Below are 22,379 nucleotides of genomic sequence, written 5' to 3' on the forward strand. Positions count from 1 at the left end.
TGTCAAATATTTACATCTAGTTACACCTCACCCCACAATCTTTCAATGCAAAAACTGGAAAGGGACTTTGGTTGGAATTTGCACTTGTCTCATGTGAACATTAAGCCCCGCCTTCTTTGATTTGATTGGTCATCTCAAACATTTTGACATTGACGAGAGCTGTTAGACAGCATTTTAATTTTTCTAATTACATTATGGCCATTTCTAATTATTGCGGAGGACTTGTTGGTAATTATTATGGTGGTTACGGCCCTAATTTAAACTAACTGATTGTATTAATGATGAGATTTTGCATAAAAGTTCAGTTTCTGTGAATTTGAGTTAGGAAGAGTGTGTAGTAGTTGGGTAATCAAGGTAATGAACAGTTCCATGTAAAATAATAAACATTTCATTAATTCATCTTAATTCATTCAATTGTGCAGTTTTTATGAGTTGTCTATCATTTTTGTTCAACACCACACAATTCTGTAATATGTGCCCTCTTTGTTTACCCTTTCGAACACATGTTTGAAGTAACGGTGGCATGGACGAGGGAATGGAAACTGATGACCCATTTGCTAGTTTTGGCATGGGTGGTTTCCCACACTCCTTTAACACGCGAGGTCCCAGCGGGTCACTGGCCAAAAAACAGGATCCTCCCTTGACCCACGACCTGAGGGTCAGTCTAGAAGAAGTGTTCACTGGCTGCACCAAGAAGATGAAGATCTCCCGCAAATGCCTGAATCCCGACGGAAAAACGACGCGCACTGAGGACAAGATCCTTACACTGGAAGTGAAGAAAGGCTGGAAAGAAGGAACCAAGAATACTGGGATGAGACGCCATCAAATATCCCCGCAGATGTGGTGTTTGTGGTAAAGGATAAGCCTCATCCAGTGTAATAATAATAATAATAATAATTCGTTACATTTATATAGCGCTTTTCTAGGCACTCAAAGCGCTTTACATAGAAGGGGGAATCTCCTCAACCACCACCAATGTGCAGCATCCACTTGGATGATGCGACGGCAGCCATATTGCGCCAGAATGCCCACCACACACCAGCTTACTGGTGGAGAGGAGACAGTGATGAAGTCAATCAGTATATCAGTATAAGGGGTTGATTAGGAGGCCATGATGGATAGAGGCCAAGGGGCAAATTTGGCCAGGATGCCGGGGTTACACCCCTACTCTTTTCGAAGGACATCCTGGGATTTTTAATGACCACAGAGAGTCAGGACCTCGGTTTAACGTCTCATCCGAAGGACGGTGCTCTTTTGGCAGTATAGTGTCCCCGTCACTACACTGGGGCGTTAGGACCCACACAGACCACAGGGTGAGCACCCCCAGTGTACAGAAGAGACGGATCGGACATTATTTATTCTGCAAAAATTACACTCAAAGAGGTAAGATGGGCTCCTATATTACTTCCCTGTCTGTATTTTTCTAATCCTGTTCTTCTCTACTTTCTCAGGCACTTTGTGGGATCACAGTTAACGTTCCAACACTGGATAATCGCACGGTTAACTTAACAACTCAAGACATTGTCTGTCCCGGGATGAAACGGCGTGTCACCAGGGAGGGTCTTCCTCTTCCGAAATCCCCAGATCATCGTGGGGACTTGATTGTCGAGTATGAGGTCAAGTTTCCCGAAAGATTAAGCCAGAGTTCCAAGGACACTATCACAAAGGTTTTGCCGGCTTCTTGAGCCGTGTATACTGCAATGCTGGACAATTTTTGGTTTCATAGTATTTAAAGGATGAATATGAGGGGCTGCTGAAATTGTCGAACTGTTATTCTGTAATGTACTGCCAATGAGAGACTATCTGAACCAAAACATTGCTGGACTAGACTGGTTTATGTGTTTGTCATGTACATTTTTAGCTTCCTAAATTTTTAGTTTCCCCCCATTTTAGTTTCCTTGGGTCAAGTCCAGCAGAAAGTCTCCAGCTGCGAACTCTTGGCCAGCGTTTTGTTGTCAACTACACACATCTAACACATCTAAGTTTACTTATTCCAAAGATGGACAGTAGAGCATGTTGTGATGTTGCGGGGCTACAATAATATAGTTTCTTATCAGCAGCCTGATCCTTTGGACACCTCAGTGAAGACTTTCTGTGAAATCAGCCTGTACTTTTTCTGCTAATACGGTCTAATGTGACCATTTAGTGATGCCACTAAAAATCATTTCCAATATAGTGGTGGCTCAAAGTGATGCTTGGATCCTCTCTCTTCTAAGTATGTGAAACAACACTTGATGCAGAAGTTATATGGTGAGAAACTCAAAAGCTCAAAGTCAGATAAAGGACAAATTTGTAACAAATACTAGATTTATTTAAAATAAATGATTCAAACTACTGATATTGCGGTTCATTTCTTATGCAAAATCATATGGAACTTTTTCTGTTTTATTACAGGTAATTTATGTTATTGTTTTTAATTGTGAAACTAAATTTGTTAATTCACAAATTCTGTGGGATACTTCTGTGGGATCTTTTTGGATTGTGAGATTATGAGTTATGAATATGTTTTGAGTTTTGAATAGATTGTTTAATAGAAAATAATATTTGAAATGTTACAGATATCACACTGCTTTAATAAAACAATTTAAACTGAAAAATAATTGCTTTATCTTTTTAGCATATTAAAAGTATAGCCCAGTATACAAGCCTCTAAAAATCATGGTAGTTCCTCTACCAAAGAAATGTTGCACTTAAAGAAATTTATAGATTCACATAAGTGCATTGACCGCTGTAAATATATATCAGGTTAACTAGTGAAATTTGTAACTGAGACGGTCACGACAGAATCACTTTTATAAGAATGGCACTTCCTTTGCTCAATATGGATGCTTATGTCTTCACTGTTTCTTGATAGACATCTGAAGAACTTCCTGTACTGCTGCCTGACCTGGACAAGAATGAGAAGAGAAATAGTTTTAAACTCTGGTAAAAAAAAAAAAAAAAAAACACAGAACATGTCCAGGTTTTTTTTCAAGAATTTCATTTTATAAAATGAGAAATGAAAAATTAACTTAACCCTTTAGAACCTGAAGCTAAAATAGGTATTTTTCAGATATTTAGATTTTTTGACTGTACAATTCTAAAACAATGTGCTATCTTAATGTGCAAGGTGTCATCTTTTTTAGAAAAAGATTAGCTTTCAACAAATTACAGTTATTGACTATTGTGTGTGGTGAGTTTGTAAATAGAATTTAAATAGACAAAAATACAAAAAAACAGAATGAATTTACTGATTTTTATTAGGAAAAAAAAACAGAAAAAAAAAATCAAGAACGAAAGAAATGTGCTCGGTTACTAACGTAACCTCGGTTCTCTCTAGAAGAGGGAACGAGTACTGCATAATATCTTACGCTTGGAGAAAACCTCTTTTCCACGAGATATTGAAGCCAAAAATTATCCTTATAATTTTGTATTATTGCAAAACGCGTTGCAGCAGCACGTGGCCATAGGCGAGACAGCTCGCGTGCCCATTGGCTGCTCTGCGGCAACTGCATCAGCCTACCGAGCGAGGCCTGAGGTGATGTCAGGCCAATGAGGGCGCTTCGCACCCTCTGCGTCACGTCCCGCCGAAACGGGCGTGGCTTAGCCCTATAAAGGAAGGCTCGGGACAGCTGATCCCTGGTTTTTCATCGCCGAAGCGAACCAGAGTGTGTTGCATGCACGGCAAGATACGCAGTACTCGTTCCCTCTTCTAGTAACCGAGTGGTTCTCTTACGAGAGGTCTCTCGTACTGCGTAATATCTTACGCTAGGGGACCCAGTGCAAAGCGCCGTGCGTGCTGGGATCAAACACCAATAAACCTGAAGGCGAAGCCCAGGAATTACAGTGCACAATCACCACAGAGAGTCCTGGAAAAAGGAGGGGAATCCCTCTATCCATATACAGCAGCGTCCATAGACGCAAAAGTTAACATGACATCACACAGACAGGGCGGAACCGGCCTGAACTGATGTAGGAAATGCGGGTCTTACGCAATACTGCCCATAGCATAAACAGTCGGCGGCGCGTAGTGCTCACGACCTCAGTGTCCTAATCAGACAGCACTGATTCGTCTATACCGACAGCAGCTTGGCGTGTAAGGCGGGAACCTCCAGGTTATAGAACCTTATGAATGTAGACGGCGAGGCCCAGCCTGCCGCCATACATATGTCTTGCAAGGAAATCCCGCTAATCCAAGACCACGAAGAGGCGACGCCTCTCGTGGAGTGCACTCTGACACCCAACGGGCACTGTAAGCCCTTGGCAGTGTATGCCAGTGCTATGGCGTCAACTATCCATCTGGATAGGCTCTGTTTCGAAACAGCCATTCCCTTGGAATGTCCGCTGAACGAAACAAACAACTGCTCTGTCTGTCTGAAAACAGACGAGCGAGACACATAAGCTCTTAGCGCCCTTACTGGACAAGGAAAGCTTGCGTCCCCTTCCTCGCCCGACACCGGTAGGGTGGACAGGGAAATGACCTGAGCCCGAAACGGCGTGTTGAGGGATTTTGGAATGTAACCATGCCTAGGTTTGAGTATGACTCTTGAGTCACTTGGCCCAAACTCTAAGCACGCTGCGCTCACCGAGAGCGCGTGTAGGTCACCTACGTGCTTCACTGAAGCGAGAGCCAGCAAAAACACTGTTTTGAAAGACAAGTGTCTGAGGCTAATCGTTTGGATAGGCTCGAATGGGACACCTTTCATGGCTTCCAGCACCGTAGAAAGGTCCCACATAGGGACTGAGGGAGGTCTGGGAGGATTCAGTCTCCTAGCTCCCCTGAGGAAGCGGATGACTAAATCGTTCCTTCCTATTGACTGACCGAGCGTTGATTTAGAAAACGCTGCTATGGCCGCCACAAAGACTTTGAGCGTGCAGGGGCCTCTGCCCTTATCCAGCAGCTCTTGTAGGAAGGAGAGAACCTCCGTCACCCCACAGTTGAAGGGTGAAAAGCCCCGAGCTGTGCACCAGCCGGAGAATACCGACCACTTCGAGGAATAGAGCCGTCTGGTAGACGGGGCTCTAGCCTGAGTGATAGTATTTAGCACTCCCTCTGAGAGGTCAGCGGGTACCCGTTGAGCGCCCATACATGAAGGGACCACAACTCCGGGTGAGGATGCCAAATCGAACCCTTGGCCTGAGAGAGGAGGTCCCTCCTCAATGGCACTGGCCATGGGGCAGTGTCTGCTAACTGCATCAGAACTGGGAACCACAGTTGGTTCTTACAGAGTGGTGCTACGAGCAGCACTGAGCATTTTACTTCCCTGACCCGTTCTATCACCTGAGGCAGGAGAGAGACGGGGGAAAAGGCATAGAGCGGGCAGCGCGGCCATGCTTGGGCCAGCGCGCTCTTGCTCTTGGAAAATGGAAAAAAAAACACAGGGCAGTGAGCGTTTTCGTGAGACGTGAACAGGTCCACTTCCGCTCTGCCGAATCTCTCCCACAACAGTTGGACTGTTTGCGGGTGTAGAGACCATTCGCTTGCCGGAATGATGTTCCTGGACAGTCTGTCTGGCCCCAAATTCTGTAGCCCAGAAACGTGCACTGCTCTCAGCGAGCGCAAGTTGCGCTGAGCCCATACCAGGAGCCGTTTCGCCAGCCTGTATAAGTTTCAGGATCTGAGACTGCCTTGGCGATTTATGTAGGACACCACTGAAATGTTGTCAGAGCGGACTAAGACGTGGTGGCCCTTTATCTGAGGACGAAAACGCGTCAGCGTTGTCCACTGCCAACATTTTCAGGCAGTTGATATGTTGGAGCTTTTCCCATTCTGACCACTGGCCGAAGAACGGTCTGCCCTCGAGCAGCGCTCCCCATCCCGAGGTGGAGGCATCCATTTACACCATTGTTGAGATTCACAGGCTGATTATTGATGTCTATGTTTCTAAATTAATTCATTTGAAGGTCTTTTGATCAGAACAATGTTTATTAAATATTTTGAATTATAAGTAAAGTACTGATAATCATAGGCTGAAGAATCACTAAACTGCTGCTAACAAGTTAAACCAAACTATCTCAATAAGTTTCATTTTTCAGATCACAGCATGATATGTCAAAACATAACCAACACTATCAGATTACACTTTACTTTGTTCATTTAACTGTTATAAATCAATAACAGCAGACAAACAACAATAAAATTTAAAGTTAACATGTAATGGTCTAGAGCCCAACTAAAGCAAACACCCATCGCCATAATGGTAACTTACAATTTGTGATTTTCTCCTTCAGTGATTCTGCTTGTTAACATCAGGTGTCTTCAATAATGCTCAATAATCACTTAATTAATCACTTAATTATCTCATTAACTTTAACACTCTTGAGTGTGGACTCATATGCACTCCCAGCCCCAGGAGTGTTAATTTAACACCGCTCCATCTGAAAGCAGGTGATGGCGATTTACTACTAATCAGGGGAACTGGCTTTACTGACGAGATGCGCATAACAATATCGTGTGATATATCGTGCAGCCCTACTCTGATTGTATTCGTCTGAAAGAAGAATGTCATATACACCTAGGATGACTTGAGGTTGAGTAAATCATGGGCTAATTTAAATTTTTGGGTGAACTAACCCTTTAATATAAAGTAGGTGAGAGATGATTTTCTGGTAGACTGTCTGTACTGATGTCTGACCTGATTATTGAGGACACAATAGACCAGGAAGATGAAGGTTCCCTGCTGGGAGTTCAAGATCAGGAAAGGGATCTCCAGCTCCTTCCAGAAACCCAGAATCCAGGAGCAACCAAGAACCACAAACTGAGCCAGTGTTTTAAATGTCATATTCCTGCAGAGAAAGATGGAGAGTTAATATATATTTATTGATTATATTGTTGTGCAAAATCTGCAATTGTCCTGTTATAAGTATGCCTTTTTGTCTGTAGAACTACGGTGGCCGAGAGAGCTCAACGCACTGCAACTGAAGAAAAACATGCAAATAGAAAAAAACACCCGCAAATTAAGAAAACATCTTCATCAGTTTCACAACACATGTGTGCTCCAAATACTCACAACACAACCAAATACAGAAACGCGCTGCAAAAGTTCACAACACAAACAAATACAGAAACGCGCTGCAAATAGGACAGAACACAACGGAAATGTTTCCGGAGAACCCAATAAGTGACGGACGGACGGCTGGGCTTATTGCGTGTGAGCATTACCTACTGTATGCCCTACTCTCTTAAAAGGGCAGACGGCAGAGCCCTTGAATTGGGCACTTTGGAAGGAGCGCTTATGTGCAATGTTGATGAAGGGAACAACCAGAGAATGTCTAAGCAACGAAAGACAACATAATTTCCTCATTATTTTCATCTGGGATGTTCCCATGACAACGCAGCGCATGTCCATCAGCTGAATAGCTGTTCTTACCAGAAATATAGTATTATTGCTGTTAACATAACTTTTGCAAATAAATATACATTTTATACAACAAAGATTTTAAAATATGCATTATATTTGTGTGTGAGTGTCTCAACTTTAAAACTTGCCGTCTCATATTTGGACCCTAGCTGCATTCTAACATTTCTTATGAAACTTATTTTAACATAACATGACAAAATGTGTACAATGTAACTGATGTATAGATTAATGTCTTTCCCTCATGTTCTTTTTCTCTATATTTATTTATTTATTTATTTATTTTAGTCTTCAGCTCATTATTCTTTTTAGTATTCTTATGGCATTGAACATATTGTAAATACATTTTGTATATTGTATACAAAGTTGTATGTCATAAACATGTCATCTCTGTATGTTTTGCAAAAAAAATAAATAAATAATAATGAAAGTAGACAGCTGTAAGCACGTCCCAGCCGGGTCCATCACTTATTGGGTTCCCCGGAAACATTTCCGTTGTGTTCTGTTCTATTTGCAGTGCGTTTCTGTATTTGTTTGTGTTGTGAGTATTTGGAGCACACATGTGTTGTGAAACTGATGAAGATGTTTTCTTAATTTGCAGGTGTTTTTCTATTTGCATGTGTTTTCTTCAGTTGCAGTGCGTTGAGCTCTCTCGGCCACCGTAGTAGAACACTTCTGTATTGTAATCAACCACACTTGAAACTTGTTTATTATGAAAGTGGTTTATGAAGAAAAACACTGCAATTGTTTTTGCAAAATATTATTTTTAAGAAAGTGGTTTATAAAGAAAAAACATACCACACTTAAAGGTGCTGTATGTAACTTTTTTTATAAAATGAATCCTTTTTTTATTGCCTGTCTGTGAATGGGTTGTAATCACACATTACAATGATCCACTTTTCGTGTTTTGCTATTACCTCTGAAGGCCAGTATTCCTATTTTTATGTGAAGTCTCCGGGTCGGATTTTCTGCGAAATCCACCGGATGTGACGTGCATGCGCGCTCCCGAGCCTCTCTCCTTTTTATATACAGTCTATGCGACGGCACTGCAGCTAACGACATGGAGTCTGATAACACCAAAAAGCGACCTGCCTCCAGCACAACACAGACTCCAACACAAACTCCAAAAACAAAATAAAAAAAAAAAAAAAAATTATCTGCTGAAGCTCGTCAGGCCAAACGTCAATCGGATCGACTCAGGACGAAAACACGGATCAACATTGGCAGAGCGTTTGAATTATGGAGAGACCTCCGCTTTGTTTTAGGTAGCCTATAAAAACAGACCCTGAGTTGGCTTTTTTTCTGATAAATTACAAGTTTTCAGATATGCTGAAATAAATAATAGTAAACTGTAATGAAATAGCAAGGTAAAATACAACATACATGAGACATGAAATGAATACAAAAGACTGTTCCATGATAACAAAAAGTAGGTGCTTTAGGATGTAACTTTTATTTTATGTACTAGGTCTACTGTCTAACGTCACTCATCCCACTACGATCATATTGTTTATAATAAACATTTCCAGACACGTTCAGTAGGCCTACAGTACTTATTGTTACACTGAAATTGTTCAGTCTAGTTGACTAACCGTTTTCGTTATCATTCATTGACCTATGTTGACATTGCTAATTGTGAAAGATACACGAATAGTTAGTGAAATGCCTTATGCTAGATAACGCCACATGTCGGCAAAATACAGTCAATGTAACGTTATCATGTTACGAGCATGGAGCATTAGTTATACGTCAAGCTGATAAAAGTATCCTATTATGGTAATGTTGCAGTGGGAGTTTACATGAGTTTCCAGCATGTTGTGTGATGCTTTCTCCGTTGTGTTGAAAGTCTCAGTGTGGCCGGTAGTGAGTGCGGCGCGCGCTCTTGAGTTTGAGCACCCGCACGAGCACGAGCGCTGTTGTTGCAATCTGAAACATCACCGCTAGAGGCCGCTAGATCCTACATACAGCACCTTTAATGTTTTAAGCATTAATTAAAAAGCATAGAGAGGAACAAAACATGTATTAGAAAGAGCTTTGCTAAAGAAAGAAGATAAATGTGTTGCGGACGAAGCACAGAATGCAACAAAGAAGAAAAGTCTGAAAAAGGAAGACTAAGAGGAAAAAGGCTTTATAAAGACAGGTCCGAAATGAATTTCCAGAACTCATGACACCTCAAGACTTAGGATTGGATAAATTGTCTGTAAGAGACTGATCATTTATGAGGGGATTTCCAAAGATGACGACCTCAAGAAATCAGATGGTCTATAAAAGGCTGAAAGGAGAAGATGAAGGCAGACGCTGATTCTTAAACATACAGTATGGAATTTTTTGCAGCTAGGGGTCGCTAACCTATTTACAATAACAAAGGCGTAGATTGATGACGCAACATTTGCTAAGAATTATGGATCTTGTCGTCAACGTCAAGCTGACCGATCTAATAATGATCAAGCGTAGCGTTAGTTCTGGCAGGTCACGTTAGTCAAGCTCGCATCAGCTGACCCTCAGCTGATCCACATCTACCTATAGGAATACGACGCCTATCACCGTATACATATATAAGCTCCTTCAGTATTATCAGCAGCTATCGCGTTTCTCAGGAGCTAATTACCCTCCTCCATCCCCAGCTCCTCCTCTCGCCCAGTCAGGATTTGACATTCTGATTCCCCTTGAATCAGAATAATTATCGAATAATGTTGTACTTTAAAATCTTGAATTAAATATATTTGCAAATTTTCATGTTGGTTCTGTTCTGTTTACCCCAAGGGGGATTATTGCTGCTCTCCCTGCTCTTATCCATGCTAGGCTTCTCGCCCAGAACGGAACCATTCCGCCAATCCAAACACATTTGACTTTACCTAATCTGAATCAAAATAAGGTTAAAGGTGTCTAGAAATATGCAGCATATAACAATATATATACACATTTCATGGAGTGTTTTAATCATATTGTTTGTTACTTGGTTTGTTTCATGTGTGAAACTTCAGCGTTCAGATTTTTCAAGGTGGAGGTCAGACTGATGATGATGTAGATGAAGAGAATCATGTTTAACTGCACAGTAAGAGAAACAACAGTAATTAATCTTTAATCACTTTTCCTTTTAATCCAAAGTCATGATGAGAAATGTGCTTACTGCTAGTATGACGCAAACAGGTCCATGAAAACTCCAGATAAAGCCTTTATCCATTTCAATCCAGCACCTGTTTAGAGGAAGAAAAATAATTAAATGAACAAACATGAAGGATGAAGGTGTTGATCTCTAAGTCGTTCAAACTAAACTCACTTTTCACTTCCGTAGCCTTTAGGATCCACCCCAGCAGACACGGCCACCACAACCAGAGCAACCGTATATCCAATCACACACAGGAATCCACTCCTAAGCACCCCCCTCCTTTTGGAGCTGATCTGTGATAGGTTCTTCACACAGATGAAGAGCAGCACAGCTTCAATGAACATCCACACAAAGCCGGAGAGAAAGAGGAAGTGCAGCACACCTGATATCACGGCACACAACACCTGGAGATCATGAGAGACGGTTATGATGATTCTCAGTGAGACTGTGCTGAGCTGTAGGGCTCCTTCATCATTCTCACCTGATGACGGCGTATGAGGCTCAGGAACTGTTGTGTGAGCAGGAACAGAAGGTGAGCCAACAGCAGACTCACGCAGAGGTTGATTCGAGCCACATTATTCACTCCAGGACTCCACTGACAAAGGGCAAAGGTCAACAGGGCCAAACTGAAGAACACCAGCCCCACGATCACACACACCAAATTCAAGATGTCCAGCTTTGAGTCGCTCTGAGGAAACATGTCAGAGTACATGAGTGCCAAATCTGTGCTGTTCTTCAGTGCTCACTATAAATGTTCTCGTACCTCTGATGGGCGGCTGGTTTGCATGATGAGAGCGAATGTGGACAGATGAACACAGGAACACACAGTGTAGCTTCTGTTGGTCTCTAAAACAGAACAACCATCTACAATCCACTCGCTGATGCTCCAGTACACACAGGACATAGAACTGCCGGGTTCAAAGTCCTGCAAAAAGAAGAAAGAACATGCAGAAAATAGTATAACACTGAATATTAGATGTTTTCAGATGTTCATCAGTTCTCAGGTTGGACAAAAACACATTTCAGTCTCTCACGCTGATGTGTTTGAAGGTGAAGTTGACTGGTTTGGTGAGTTTAGTGTTGGTGGTTTTGGGAAGAGTAGCTGAGATCACAGTGGACATCATGGTTTTATTCGTGCCATTTGATGTGTTGAAGAAGTCTGGCTTCAGTAGATTCTCCATTGTGTTATAACTCATGAAAGCCACAGCAGCTGATCCTGTGTGACAGAAACAGAAGAAACTTGTATTCAACACATTAAAACCTTTAGTTAAATGTGGTTTAGTGATATTTCTTCTAAAAATGTTGTATTAAAACACATCTCACATACTTGTTTCATTGTTGTTCTTGGCGATCCCAATGAGATCGATGTCCACAGAAGAATCTGTTGTGTAAAGTCGAGGGATTTTATCTAAGGTGACTTTGGGTCCAACCATGAAGATTTGAACCTCTGATTTAGAAAATAAGCAGTTATGTTTTGTTTTTTGTTTTTATTAAAGTTGATTTAATCTGCACAAATGTGCAAAAAAACTATTTCATCTAATTACTAGTTTGAACTAATCAGTTCACTTTGTTCACAGCAAAATCCCCAGAGCTAAATTAAGTAAATTAACTTTAACACTTTTAACACTCTTTAGATTGGGACAATATGTACTCTGAGCAGTGTTGATTTAACACTGGGGATTTTGCTGTGTGCCTGTAACGTTGTAGTAATCTTGAAGTCACTGATTAGCTTGTTCAGGTGTGTTTGATTAGGGTTGGAGCTAAACTCCAGGAAAGTGGGGCCTAGTCCACACGGACACGGGTATTTTTATAACCGGAGATTTTCCTCCTGCGTTTAAAAAAAAAATCCCGTCCACACATGCTCGGTTTAAAAGAAATCTCCGCCTACATGAAAACGCAAAAACACGCGATCAAGCGCTGTCAAGAGCATGCCACACCAGCAGGAGGCGATCGTAAAGCCACTTTGGCCAATCAGAAGCCTGAATCAGAAGCAAAAACCCCGGTTTTACTGTCTACGCGACAACACTGCAACTTTCTGAAAATCCTCACCCTGGCAGGGGTTTTCAAAAATGTTCGGTTTCAGTGACCTGATACTGCGTTTCCATGTGGACGAACGGTCGAACCGCGTAAAAAAAGTCACGGTTATAAAAATACCCGTGTCCGTACAAGGCCTGGATCTCATGGTCCAGAGTTGAGAACCCCTGCGCTAGACTATATAAACTCCCTGATATCATATATAAGCTCAGTTTCATCATCAATAATAACAGTTTCTCCACTCACCAACAGCATCAAGAGTAAAACTGACTCTGTCATTTGTGTCTGTCGGCTTCACCAATGTAGAGATGAGTTTCTCGTTGGCTTTTAACACACGGTTTCCGTTGGAGGCTAGTTCAGCTGAGCTGACTGATGATGAAGACTCTGAAATCTCTCCTGAAGTGTTGAGGACCATATTCAAAACATCGGTCACAGTCTAATTTATTGATCAGAAGAAAAAAAATATATATACTGTAAATGTAAATATTAAGAAAGCCAATTAATCAGATCTGCGATGTCAATCATGTAACTGACAATTACATTTGATTTGATTATTTAAAAATAATTCCCTTGAAGACTTACAGTCAAATAAAGCTCTTGAGCTGTAATGTTCTCGATCTGCTCTAGAAGATTCTGAAGCTTTTCAGTCTGACTCTGAAATCAAAATTGAGAAGACAGAGTCCACAAACTCATTATTTCAATTGGCTTTTGTATGCAGAGTATTCACAGCTTATATGGACTGAATGCCCCATAAAATATCAGCAATTATTAGAAAAGCACATTCATATTTCAGATTATACACATATATAAAATGCACATGTTATTGCACTGCTTCAGTTTGGACTATTATTGATAGGAGCTGTGAGTCTCTACAACTTCAATTTCAGAAACTCAACTTACGTTGTGTCCTTCCGGCAGCTTTATATTTATACCTGCAATGACAGAAATCAGCATGAAGACAATAATATAATAAACTGCAAAACTTTGAAAAATAACTATTTTATTAAGCATCAATTTCAGCAAGATTGTGGATTCAGCAAGATTTCAGCAGTTGTGGACTAATGGTGAGAGCAGTGGATCCAACTTTTAGAGTGGTGTACCTCCTTCTGCGTACCCCCTCTCTTTCACTTAGACTTCAGTCATACCTTTTCCATTAAGGGACAATATTTGCCCCCTAAATTTATTTCCAAGTGCTTTTTTTTACCTTTATGCATAACTTTATGAAATAAAAAATGTTTTCAATTCAAAATGTTCAATAGAGGAATATTCAATGACAGAAAAACGAAGTGATTCTTTGAAATATTTAACTAAAACCAGTAAGTCACTGTCTTCTCAATGAGCGAGTCATTGAGTCATTTTTACATTCAGTAACAAAGCAACTAACTGTATTTATAAATTAATCATTGAATGATTGACTCACAATTCTTTTCAAAGCTGCAGAGTTGTTTACGAAACACCGGTGTGTGCTGTAGTTCTGCTTTTCTCTTTCGTTGGAACTATTATTTCGTTGCAAAATAGAGTAAGTACTGATAGTACTGTGTTTAAAATACACATTTTGTTTGTTGACCTGTTGTATGATAATACAATGTCACGTTTGTCATCGTGTGGATATTTGGGAACAATTGCATTCTTGCTCGTTATCAACATTAATTTCAATTTTATTGATTAGATATAGCGGATATTTATTTTTACAGTGCAGAGTGAGAGATTTAAGACTCAAACTTTCTTTGATGCAAAAACACCTTGTGCGAGTTGTCGTAAATGCTGCTATAATTAATAAAGTAAACCTAACTCAGAAATTGGGCTCTATATGAGTTCAGTGAATCAGGTCAAATGATTGTTAAAACACAACCAACACCATCAGATCACCTTTTCTATTTGTTCATCTGGCATCTGTTCATCTGTTCTAACTCAGGTACAGCAGCCAAACAAAATGTAAAGTTAGTGATTTAAGGGTGAAAAGCAAAACTAAAACAAACACTGATCACCATAATAGTATGGTTTTCTCCTTCAGTGATTCTGCTTGTTAACATCAGGTGTGTTCAATGTTGGCAATAAAAAATAAAAAGTTCTTAATTCATCTTTGACATCTGTCTGTTATTCACATATTTTTGTTTAAATTTATTTATTTATTGTAAATTTTACTCATTTTAAATGGTTAACTTTTAAGGAATTAATTTAATTAATTATTACTAAATTCTAATTTGTTAAATTGAATTAATAATATTGCTTGTAATCTGTTGCCACAATTTTATTGATTAGATATAGTGTATTCATTTTTACAGTGTGTGTCTATATTTGTTCTTCATGTGAGTACGTACTAAATCCCCACTTTTGGTGCGCTGTCAAGAACGGCAGTAATGTAGCGCAGCAATACTCTGCAGGCAATCTGTCATATGCTCGCTGGCTGTCACTTATAACTTATTAACAGATAAGTAGGAGTCAAAATGAAAGAAAGATTAAATTTGTGAAATATTGATCCAACACATAAAAATGTACAATATTGGAAAATCAACCATGTGATCATGTGAAGAGATGACCGGTAAGCTCCACCCCCCCTTGGTTACGGTTGCTAACTCGGACAAACAAACGGAGTGGCTAACTGTCTTACAATGACAGCTGTCAGTGTGAAAACCTTGTCCCAAGATGTTTTTGATAAATGTTGGACGCAGAAGGACCACCTCTCATTGAGGAGCATTCAAGTGGGACTTAAATATGCCATGGAGGGATACAATATTATAAAATAAATATGGTGGGTAACAAGATTAATTTGGAAGCGAGGGTTTACAGATCACAAACAAGCGGGAGACGCCTCATGTTGCGGTCGTCACGATCGCAGAAAAACAATATCTAGGATCACCACTGTTCATTTATACCGCAGGGTAAGTTTAAATTAATTTACATTTAACCAGTTTAATATGGAGAGGCACTCCCAGTCAACTATTTAATCTCTCAGTGATCTCACCATGAGCTCCCAGGATACTCGTGATGTGTTCACAATCTGAGTTCACAGTGAGCTAAAAGTGTATCCTCACAGCGCCCTCACTGTGTGCTCATACTATAGTCATATATAGCAACTATATTGGTCTGATTGGTTGAAGGACTATCCAATTGCGTTCAGAGTCATTTGAACTATGCCCGTTGATCACGCCTCTCGTGCAGGAGAAAAGACAGAGCAGGCTCACCAGACTAATGTTCAATCTTACAAAATTGAGCTTGGTCTGGTGATAGCCAGACTACACAAAGATTACACATGCATTGCAGCATGACGGTTTCAATTGTCACCATTGTTGAGATTCATAAGCTGATTCTTGATGTCTCTTTGTGTCTAAATTAAACAGTAGTTCAAATGTTTGTGTCTTATTATGCAATTCAGATCCATTATAGATTATTATGACACTGTTGGATATCAAACTGTATAATCTATATTGGCCTATATTGGTATATCTGTATTGGCCTTATTTTGAAAGATGGCGCCAGTGTGTGTGGCCGGCCGTCCGTCGCTGTCAAACTTGTTTGCATTTTTTCTGTTTTTGTCACTGTTAATACAAAATATTGACTAGCTGCTGTTCTATGATCGCCAAACGCTGTTTGATCTCCGACTATCTGTGGGATCATTGATCAAATATGATCAGGGTGGACAAAAAACCTCTCTTCCTCCTTTACTGTCAGAGATACCTGCTCATCTCCCGTACAATCCGCCATCTTGGCCTCGGAGAAGTCGCACCAAGCGAGTGAAAGCGCTGTGGACAGCTGGTGAAGCTTAAAGCATACCTGGTGCTCTATCCTGGATCGGTCGGATCGGGTCAGACTCCTCGAAGCTTCTTGTGAGAATATGGATCAAGTTATGGTCGTAATATCTTGTTTCGAGTTTTGGACCCTGCGGACACCTGGCTGGTACCTGTTGTCGTCGGCACGATTGTGGAGGCTCGGCCTGCTCGCCGAGTTTCGCCCCGACTCCGCAGAGGTGGCGTCAACCATGGATATCTTAAGCCGCTGAGTCGAGTACCTAGGACGGCCAGTCCGGCGACACAGGCTGCTCCTGTCAGAGCTGCCTTGGTCAATGCTAGATCGCTGGTGAATAAGACTTTTATCCTGAATGACTTTTTTACCTTTCATGAATTGGATTTCTTATTCGTGACTGAAACCTGGCTAAACGTTGGTGAGTCGAGTGTGTTTTCTGAACTTTTACCGGCTGATTGTTCTTCTTTTAATTCTCCGAGGACTACTGGTCGAGGAGGTGGACTTGTTACTATCTTCAAGAAAAAGTACAGCTGTAGACAGCTGTTACCGGTCTCCTTCTCAAGTTTTGAACTAACCATGTTTGAATTGGGTCATGCTCAGCCAGTACTATGTGCAGTTATATATCGTCCTCCTAAGTATAATAAGGACTTCATCAGTGATTTTTCTGATTTCCTGTCTGAAATTATGCCGAAATATGATCGGATTTTAATTCTAGGTGATATGAATATTCATGTGTGTTATCCTACGAACCCGCTGGTAAAAGACTTTTTAAATCTTATCAATGTTTTTAATCTTACACAGTTTGTTTCTGGTCCGACACAGGTCCATGGTCACACATTAGACCTTGTTCTGTCATACGGTGTACCTATTTGTAATGTAGAGGTATTAGAAGCTGTTTTCTCTGATCACGCGCCTGTTTTATTTGATGTTTCTCTTCCCTATCAAACCGCTAAGCAATACGTTCCACCTCGTATCTGCAGGATGATCAAACCCACCACTGCTGCGCAATTCTCTGGTGCTTTTAATATTGCTAGGGAGACTATGGGATCCTCTGCCTGTCAAAATACAGCGGAGTTAATCTCTTCTTTTCTATCCACTTGTTGCAACATTCTTGACACCATTGCCCCATTTAAATCCATTTGTTCAAAACTTAAATCTGAACCTTGGATAAATGATTTTACTCGGGCTGCTAGACAAAAGTGTAGAAAAGCTGAGCGCAAGAGGAAAAAAGATCATTTGCAGGTTTCTTATGAGATTCTTAGAGAAAGTTTGCATATTATCAGAGAACTGTTAAAGCTGAGAAGACCAAGTATCTCTCAGATTTTATTTTAAATAATTACCATAAACCTCATGTTCTTTTTAAAACAATTAACTCTGTTCTGAATACCCCCCAATCCGTTTATCATGTAGCATCTTCTGAGGCCTGTGAAAAATTTCTCCATTTTTTTGTGGATAAGGTTGCCTCAATTAGAGCAAGCATTTCACTTCCTGCTTTAGACCCCTCCATTCCCATAGAGTGTGCAGCTGTTTTCACCCGATTTGAGTCTGTATCCATCGCTACTCTTACAAATATTGTTACACATTTGAAACCCTCAGTTTGTCCCACTGATATTGTCTCACCTCGCCTTTTTAAAGAGGTGTGGGACATTATTGGACCTAATATTCAAGAAATTATAAATAGCAGCCTTGCTTCAGGCTTTGTACCAGTCTATTTAAAACAAGCAGTGGTGCAGCCACTCATTAAAAAAACTAATTTGGACACATAGGTACTCTCAAACTATCGCCCTATCTCTAAACTTCCATTTGTCTCGAAGATTTTAGAGAAGGCAGTTCTATTACAGTTGCAGTCCTTTTCAGACACACATGGTGTTCTTGAGGTTTTCCAATCGGGTTTTAAGACATTTCATAGCACTGAATCCGCACTTTTGAGAGTTTTTAATGATCTTTTAATTTCAACTGACTCTGGAGATTGTGCAATTCTTATGCTTTTAGATCTTACAGCAGCATTTGACACATTTGACCACAGTATCCTTATATCTCGCCTCGAGCATGCCGTAGGGATTAAGGGCACTGCCTTAGAATGGTTTAGGTCATACTTGTCAGACAGAGATTTTAAAGTCAGTTTTGGTGGCTCTATTTCACCTTCTGTGTCTCTCACATGTGGAGTTCCCCAGGGTTCGATTCTCTCTTTTCACTCTATTTGCTCCCCCTTGGATTAATATTAAAAAGACACAACATCAGTTTCCATCTCTATGCAGATGATTTGCAAATCTATCTGCCCATCAAAAGAAATGATGGTAATTATTTAACAAGATTGGTTGACCGTTTTAATGATATTAAAGCCTGGATGGCTGTAAATTTTTTAAACTTTAACGAGAGTAAAACTGAGGCCATGATTTTTAAACCCAGTGGCACTTCTGATGTCTCACAAATAAATCTGGCCATTTTGCAACCTTATGTTAAGTCTGTTGTAATAAAACTGGGAGTTAAAATGGATTGTGATTTTAAAATGGAGAAGCAGATCAATTCTGTTGTGAAAGCCAGTTTCTTTCAACTTAGGCTTCTCACTTAAGCCCTTTTTATCCTTCACAGACTTTGAGAGGGTTATACATGCATTTATCACAACACATCTTGATTATTGTAATGCTCTGTATGTAGGTGTTAGCCAGGCCTCCCTTTCTCGTCTACAACTGGTTCAAAATTCGGCCGCTCGTCTTCTTACTGGAACTCGTAAGCGTGAGCATATCACCCCTGTCCTTGCCTCTCTTCACTGGCTCCCTGTTAATTTTAGGATTGATTTTAAGATTCTATTGTTTCTTTTTAAAGCCCTTCATGGACTAGCTCCTGTCTATATCACTGCTCTGTTGAAGCCACATGCTCCTTCAAGATCTTTAAGGTCTGCAAACCAGTCTCTTCTTGTCGTCCCTAAAACACGTCTCAAAAGCAGAGGGGATCGAGCTTTCTCAGTCGTAGCCCCGAGACTGTGGAATGAATTGCCTCTTCATGTTAGACCGGCCCCCAGCCTTCTGGTTTTTAAATCGCGACTTAAAACACATTTTTATTCCTTGGCTTTTAATATGGCATGAGAATTGTTGTAATTGTCTGGTGTTGTATCTTGTCTACTTATTGTTTCTTCTCAATGTACAGCACTTTGGTCAACATGGTTGTTTTTAAATGTGCTATAGAAATAAAGTTTGTATTGTATTGTATTGTATTGTATTGTATAATCTGAGGTCTATTATAATTTAAAATATTAACGTCAAACAAAATAATAAAACATCAACATCTAAATCTTTATTAATTGCTGAGATCTTCACATATTTAATGTATTTTATTTCATCTAAGGTTTTGGCTGAAGTCAGTTGTATGTTTGGAGAATGTTCTTATAAGAAAGATCTGTTATCAGGCTGTGCACTCATACTGTGAGCTGACCATGTGACACCACGCACGTCCCATCATTGCCTCTCTCATCTACTACGCAATATCACAGTTTGACATGTCTGTCATTGGAAAGTTCCACGTGGTGTCATGAATAATTAAGAGCAAGTGTCTTCTCATTGGATAAGAAAACTCAGTCACATGAATAATTATGAGACACCGATGAGTCATCAAAGTACTGTAGTGCTCTGACACGATGAAGATTTTAAACCCGGAAGATGAAAATAGCGGAAAAAGCTGTTCTCCAGTCACGCGAGACACGTCAGACACTAAATCAGGGCATAAATGAGAGATTTAATATCCCAAAGTCTCTTTATGGCACAGCAGAACTGATGTCCATCCTTGAGTCTCTGTTATAGTGAAAGTATGGGCTGTTTAGTCTAATGTAAATCATGTCAGCTATGTTTTGTATGTTGTTACACAGCTTTTATTAATGCTTCACTGATGTCAAGGGTGTGGTGCAAATATAGCGCTGTATGTGTGACCAGCAACACTTGTTAAATACAGTCTTCTAGACTGCAAACAACAAACAAATTATTTTTAGTTGACTCATTTTACAATCAGATTTTGATCTTAAAAATAATATCAAATGGCTGCATCTTACCGTTATTAATGTTCAGATGTGTCACTGAAATCCACTTGTTCTTCCTCTTTTGTCTCGTCTCTCCAGCTCCACACCAGTATATCCCAGAATCCTCTAGTGTCAGATCAGTGATGGTCACAGTAAAAACTCCTGCAGATTCATCATCCCTCAGAGAGAATCTGCCGTTACTGTTTGTTTCTGATGAAACTTTGATAGTCGATGTCTCACAGAGCGACGGGTCGCTTCCTTTGCAGATTAGCTTGATCTTTTTCTTCAAATCACTTTTATAATTGCAGGTGATGTTCAGATGCTCTCCAGTCACACCAGACATGTGAAACACTAAATCAGGGCATAAATTAGAGATGTAAGTGTCCCAAAGTCTCATTAATTATACACTGCATCCTTGAGTCTCTGTTATAGTGACAGTATGGGATGTTTTATCTGATTCAATCTAATCTAATGTAAATCATGTCAGCTATGTTTTGGTGTGAACGGCTTCTCTGTTGACCTGAACTTTTGTGTATGTATACTTTGTGTTTTGAATGAGTGATTTCTCCATAACTGAGACAGTGTTGTGTGTGAGGAAGTGATGCGGGTCAGTGTCTGTGGTGTGATCACACTCGCTTATCATCATCTACAGAGAATACTGTGGTTTCTGTTCTCTCGCCTCTTTACATCCTTACACAGGGTTCCCACACCTTGGTTAAACACTGCGAGCCCTAGGCCTCCCAACTGAGTGGGTTTCTGTACGTGCGCTTTTGCTATTCGGGGAGTCTTGTAAGCCCAAATAAACGGTATGATAACTGAATCCAAAAGCTTGAAAAAAGATACAGGTACTTTATATAAGTAGGCACATTTTGAAAAAGGTAGAGAACTGTGGTAAAGTGACCATTTTAATTGCATTAATTTTGCCAATCATAGATAGCGGAAGGAGCCTCCATCACTCTATATTATCTTTTAATCTGTCAATCTTAGCCATAAAATTTAATTTAAATATTTTGCTTGGGGTTCTTTGGTACCACAATGCCAAGATATGTAAAGTGGTCTTCGACTGTTTTGAAAGGTGAGGGACCAACCTGGCTGGAATATGTGTGTCTAATTTGTCATGTTGTTCCCGATATAAACAATATGTCACTTTGCAACATTTATTAATGCAAGTCAAGATTATGAGTTTAAGTCTTACATCAAGAGACAACAAGATTGTTGAGGGTGTCTGTTTCACATGTGAACGTCAGTAATTTCAGTCAGTGTTGAGTATCGTGATGTTGTGGAGATCATCATGAGCTTGAGGGTCTCAGTTACTCACCTGTTAAAACCTTCAGATTCACTTCAGTGTATAAATCTTCTAGAAAATTTCTTTCAGTTCCACAGTAGTACATGCCAGCATCCCGTTCTCTCAGATCTCTGATGGTCACAGTGAAGACTGATGATCTTGTGTTGTCATACAGAGAGAATCTTCCATCATCAAACCATTTATCTTTAATATTAGTCCTGATTCGATCTCTGCACTCTGACCACTGTCCTTTACAAAAATACTTTATATAATCTGAATATCCTTTATCATATTTGCATTTGATCGTGACTCCTCCTCCTGAATATCCTGTCACACTCATGGAGCTCACGGCACCTACAACAAACCAGCATTAAAACACTTTAATTTACACAGAAATGAACTTTAATCAACAGTCAATAAAACAGAATGAAGTTAAAGACTCTCCTCATCAATTCTGTGCTGTTTTTCATGATTTACTCTGAGTTCAGATTCTTACCAGGAATCATCAGCAGAGTGAAAGTCCAGATGATCTTCATTCTTCTCTCTTATTAAATGATCTTCTCTGTTGTTAGTAGATTCAGTTCTTCTGAAGCTCTCGATGTGTGTTCAGAAGAGTTTTGAGTGTTTCTTTCCTGGTTACGTGTTTAACATGAAGAGCTGAAAGTGTCAGAGACGCCCACTTCCCCTGAGAGAGAGAGAGAGAGAGAGAGAATTTTTTTAATTTTAAATACACCTTTATTATAACAATTTAGTATTGAATTATTCACACTTCATCCAACATTTTTTTTATTTATTTTATACACATGTATATTTAAAAAGTCAACACCAATTCATTTCTCTCACATAAAGTACACAATACCG

At 40.0% G+C, this 22,379-nt stretch overlaps 1 protein-coding gene and 1 pseudogene across 2 annotated transcripts; one reads left to right on the top strand and one right to left on the bottom strand.

Moving 5' to 3' along the window:
- Nucleotides 1–523: 523 nt before the first annotated feature.
- LOC311077924 (dnaJ homolog subfamily B member 1-like) lies at nt 524–1,724 on the top strand (annotated as a pseudogene). Its single transcript has 3 exons — nt 524–875; nt 1,335–1,383; nt 1,452–1,724. The product of its transcript is annotated as a dnaJ homolog subfamily B member 1-like (transcript).
- Nucleotides 1,725–2,335: 611 nt separating this feature from the next.
- LOC311077608 (adhesion G protein-coupled receptor E3-like) lies at nt 2,336–21,866 on the bottom strand. The gene is made up of 14 exons (XM_084106176.1): nt 21,552–21,866; nt 20,267–20,584; nt 13,381–13,412; nt 13,063–13,134; nt 12,727–12,916; nt 11,774–11,893; nt 11,481–11,662; nt 11,210–11,371; nt 10,928–11,134; nt 10,618–10,850; nt 10,468–10,534; nt 10,294–10,385; nt 6,615–6,765; nt 2,336–2,887 (listed from the first exon to the last, which is right to left on the bottom strand). Exons 1-14 carry the CDS (start codon nt 21,856–21,858, stop codon nt 2,747–2,749), a joined length of 2,274 nt encoding a protein of 757 aa, XP_083962302.1. The 5' UTR covers nt 21,859–21,866; the 3' UTR covers nt 2,336–2,746.
- Between the last annotated feature and the right edge of the window lie 513 nt (nt 21,867–22,379).

This window comes from Abramis brama (assembly GCF_963993115.1).
Source record: "Abramis brama genome assembly, chromosome: 2".
NCBI lineage: Eukaryota > Metazoa > Chordata > Actinopteri > Cypriniformes > Leuciscidae > Abramis > Abramis brama.

What these genes read in the sequence shown, in the direction of transcription:
- LOC311077608 (XM_084106176.1), bottom strand. Translation starts at nt 21,858, where the DNA reads ATGAGTGTGACAGGATATTCAGGAGGAGGAGTCACGATCAAATGCAAA. An exon ending in CAAGAACAACAATGAAACAA is followed by an intron (nt 11,663 to 11,773) that starts GTATGTGAGATG and finishes TCTGTCACACAG; the next exon opens with GATCAGCTGCTGTGGCTTTC. An exon ending in CTGTTTGCGTCATACTAGCA is followed by an intron (nt 10,386 to 10,467) that starts GTAAGCACATTT and finishes CTTACTGTGCAG; the next exon opens with TTAAACATGATTCTCTTCAT.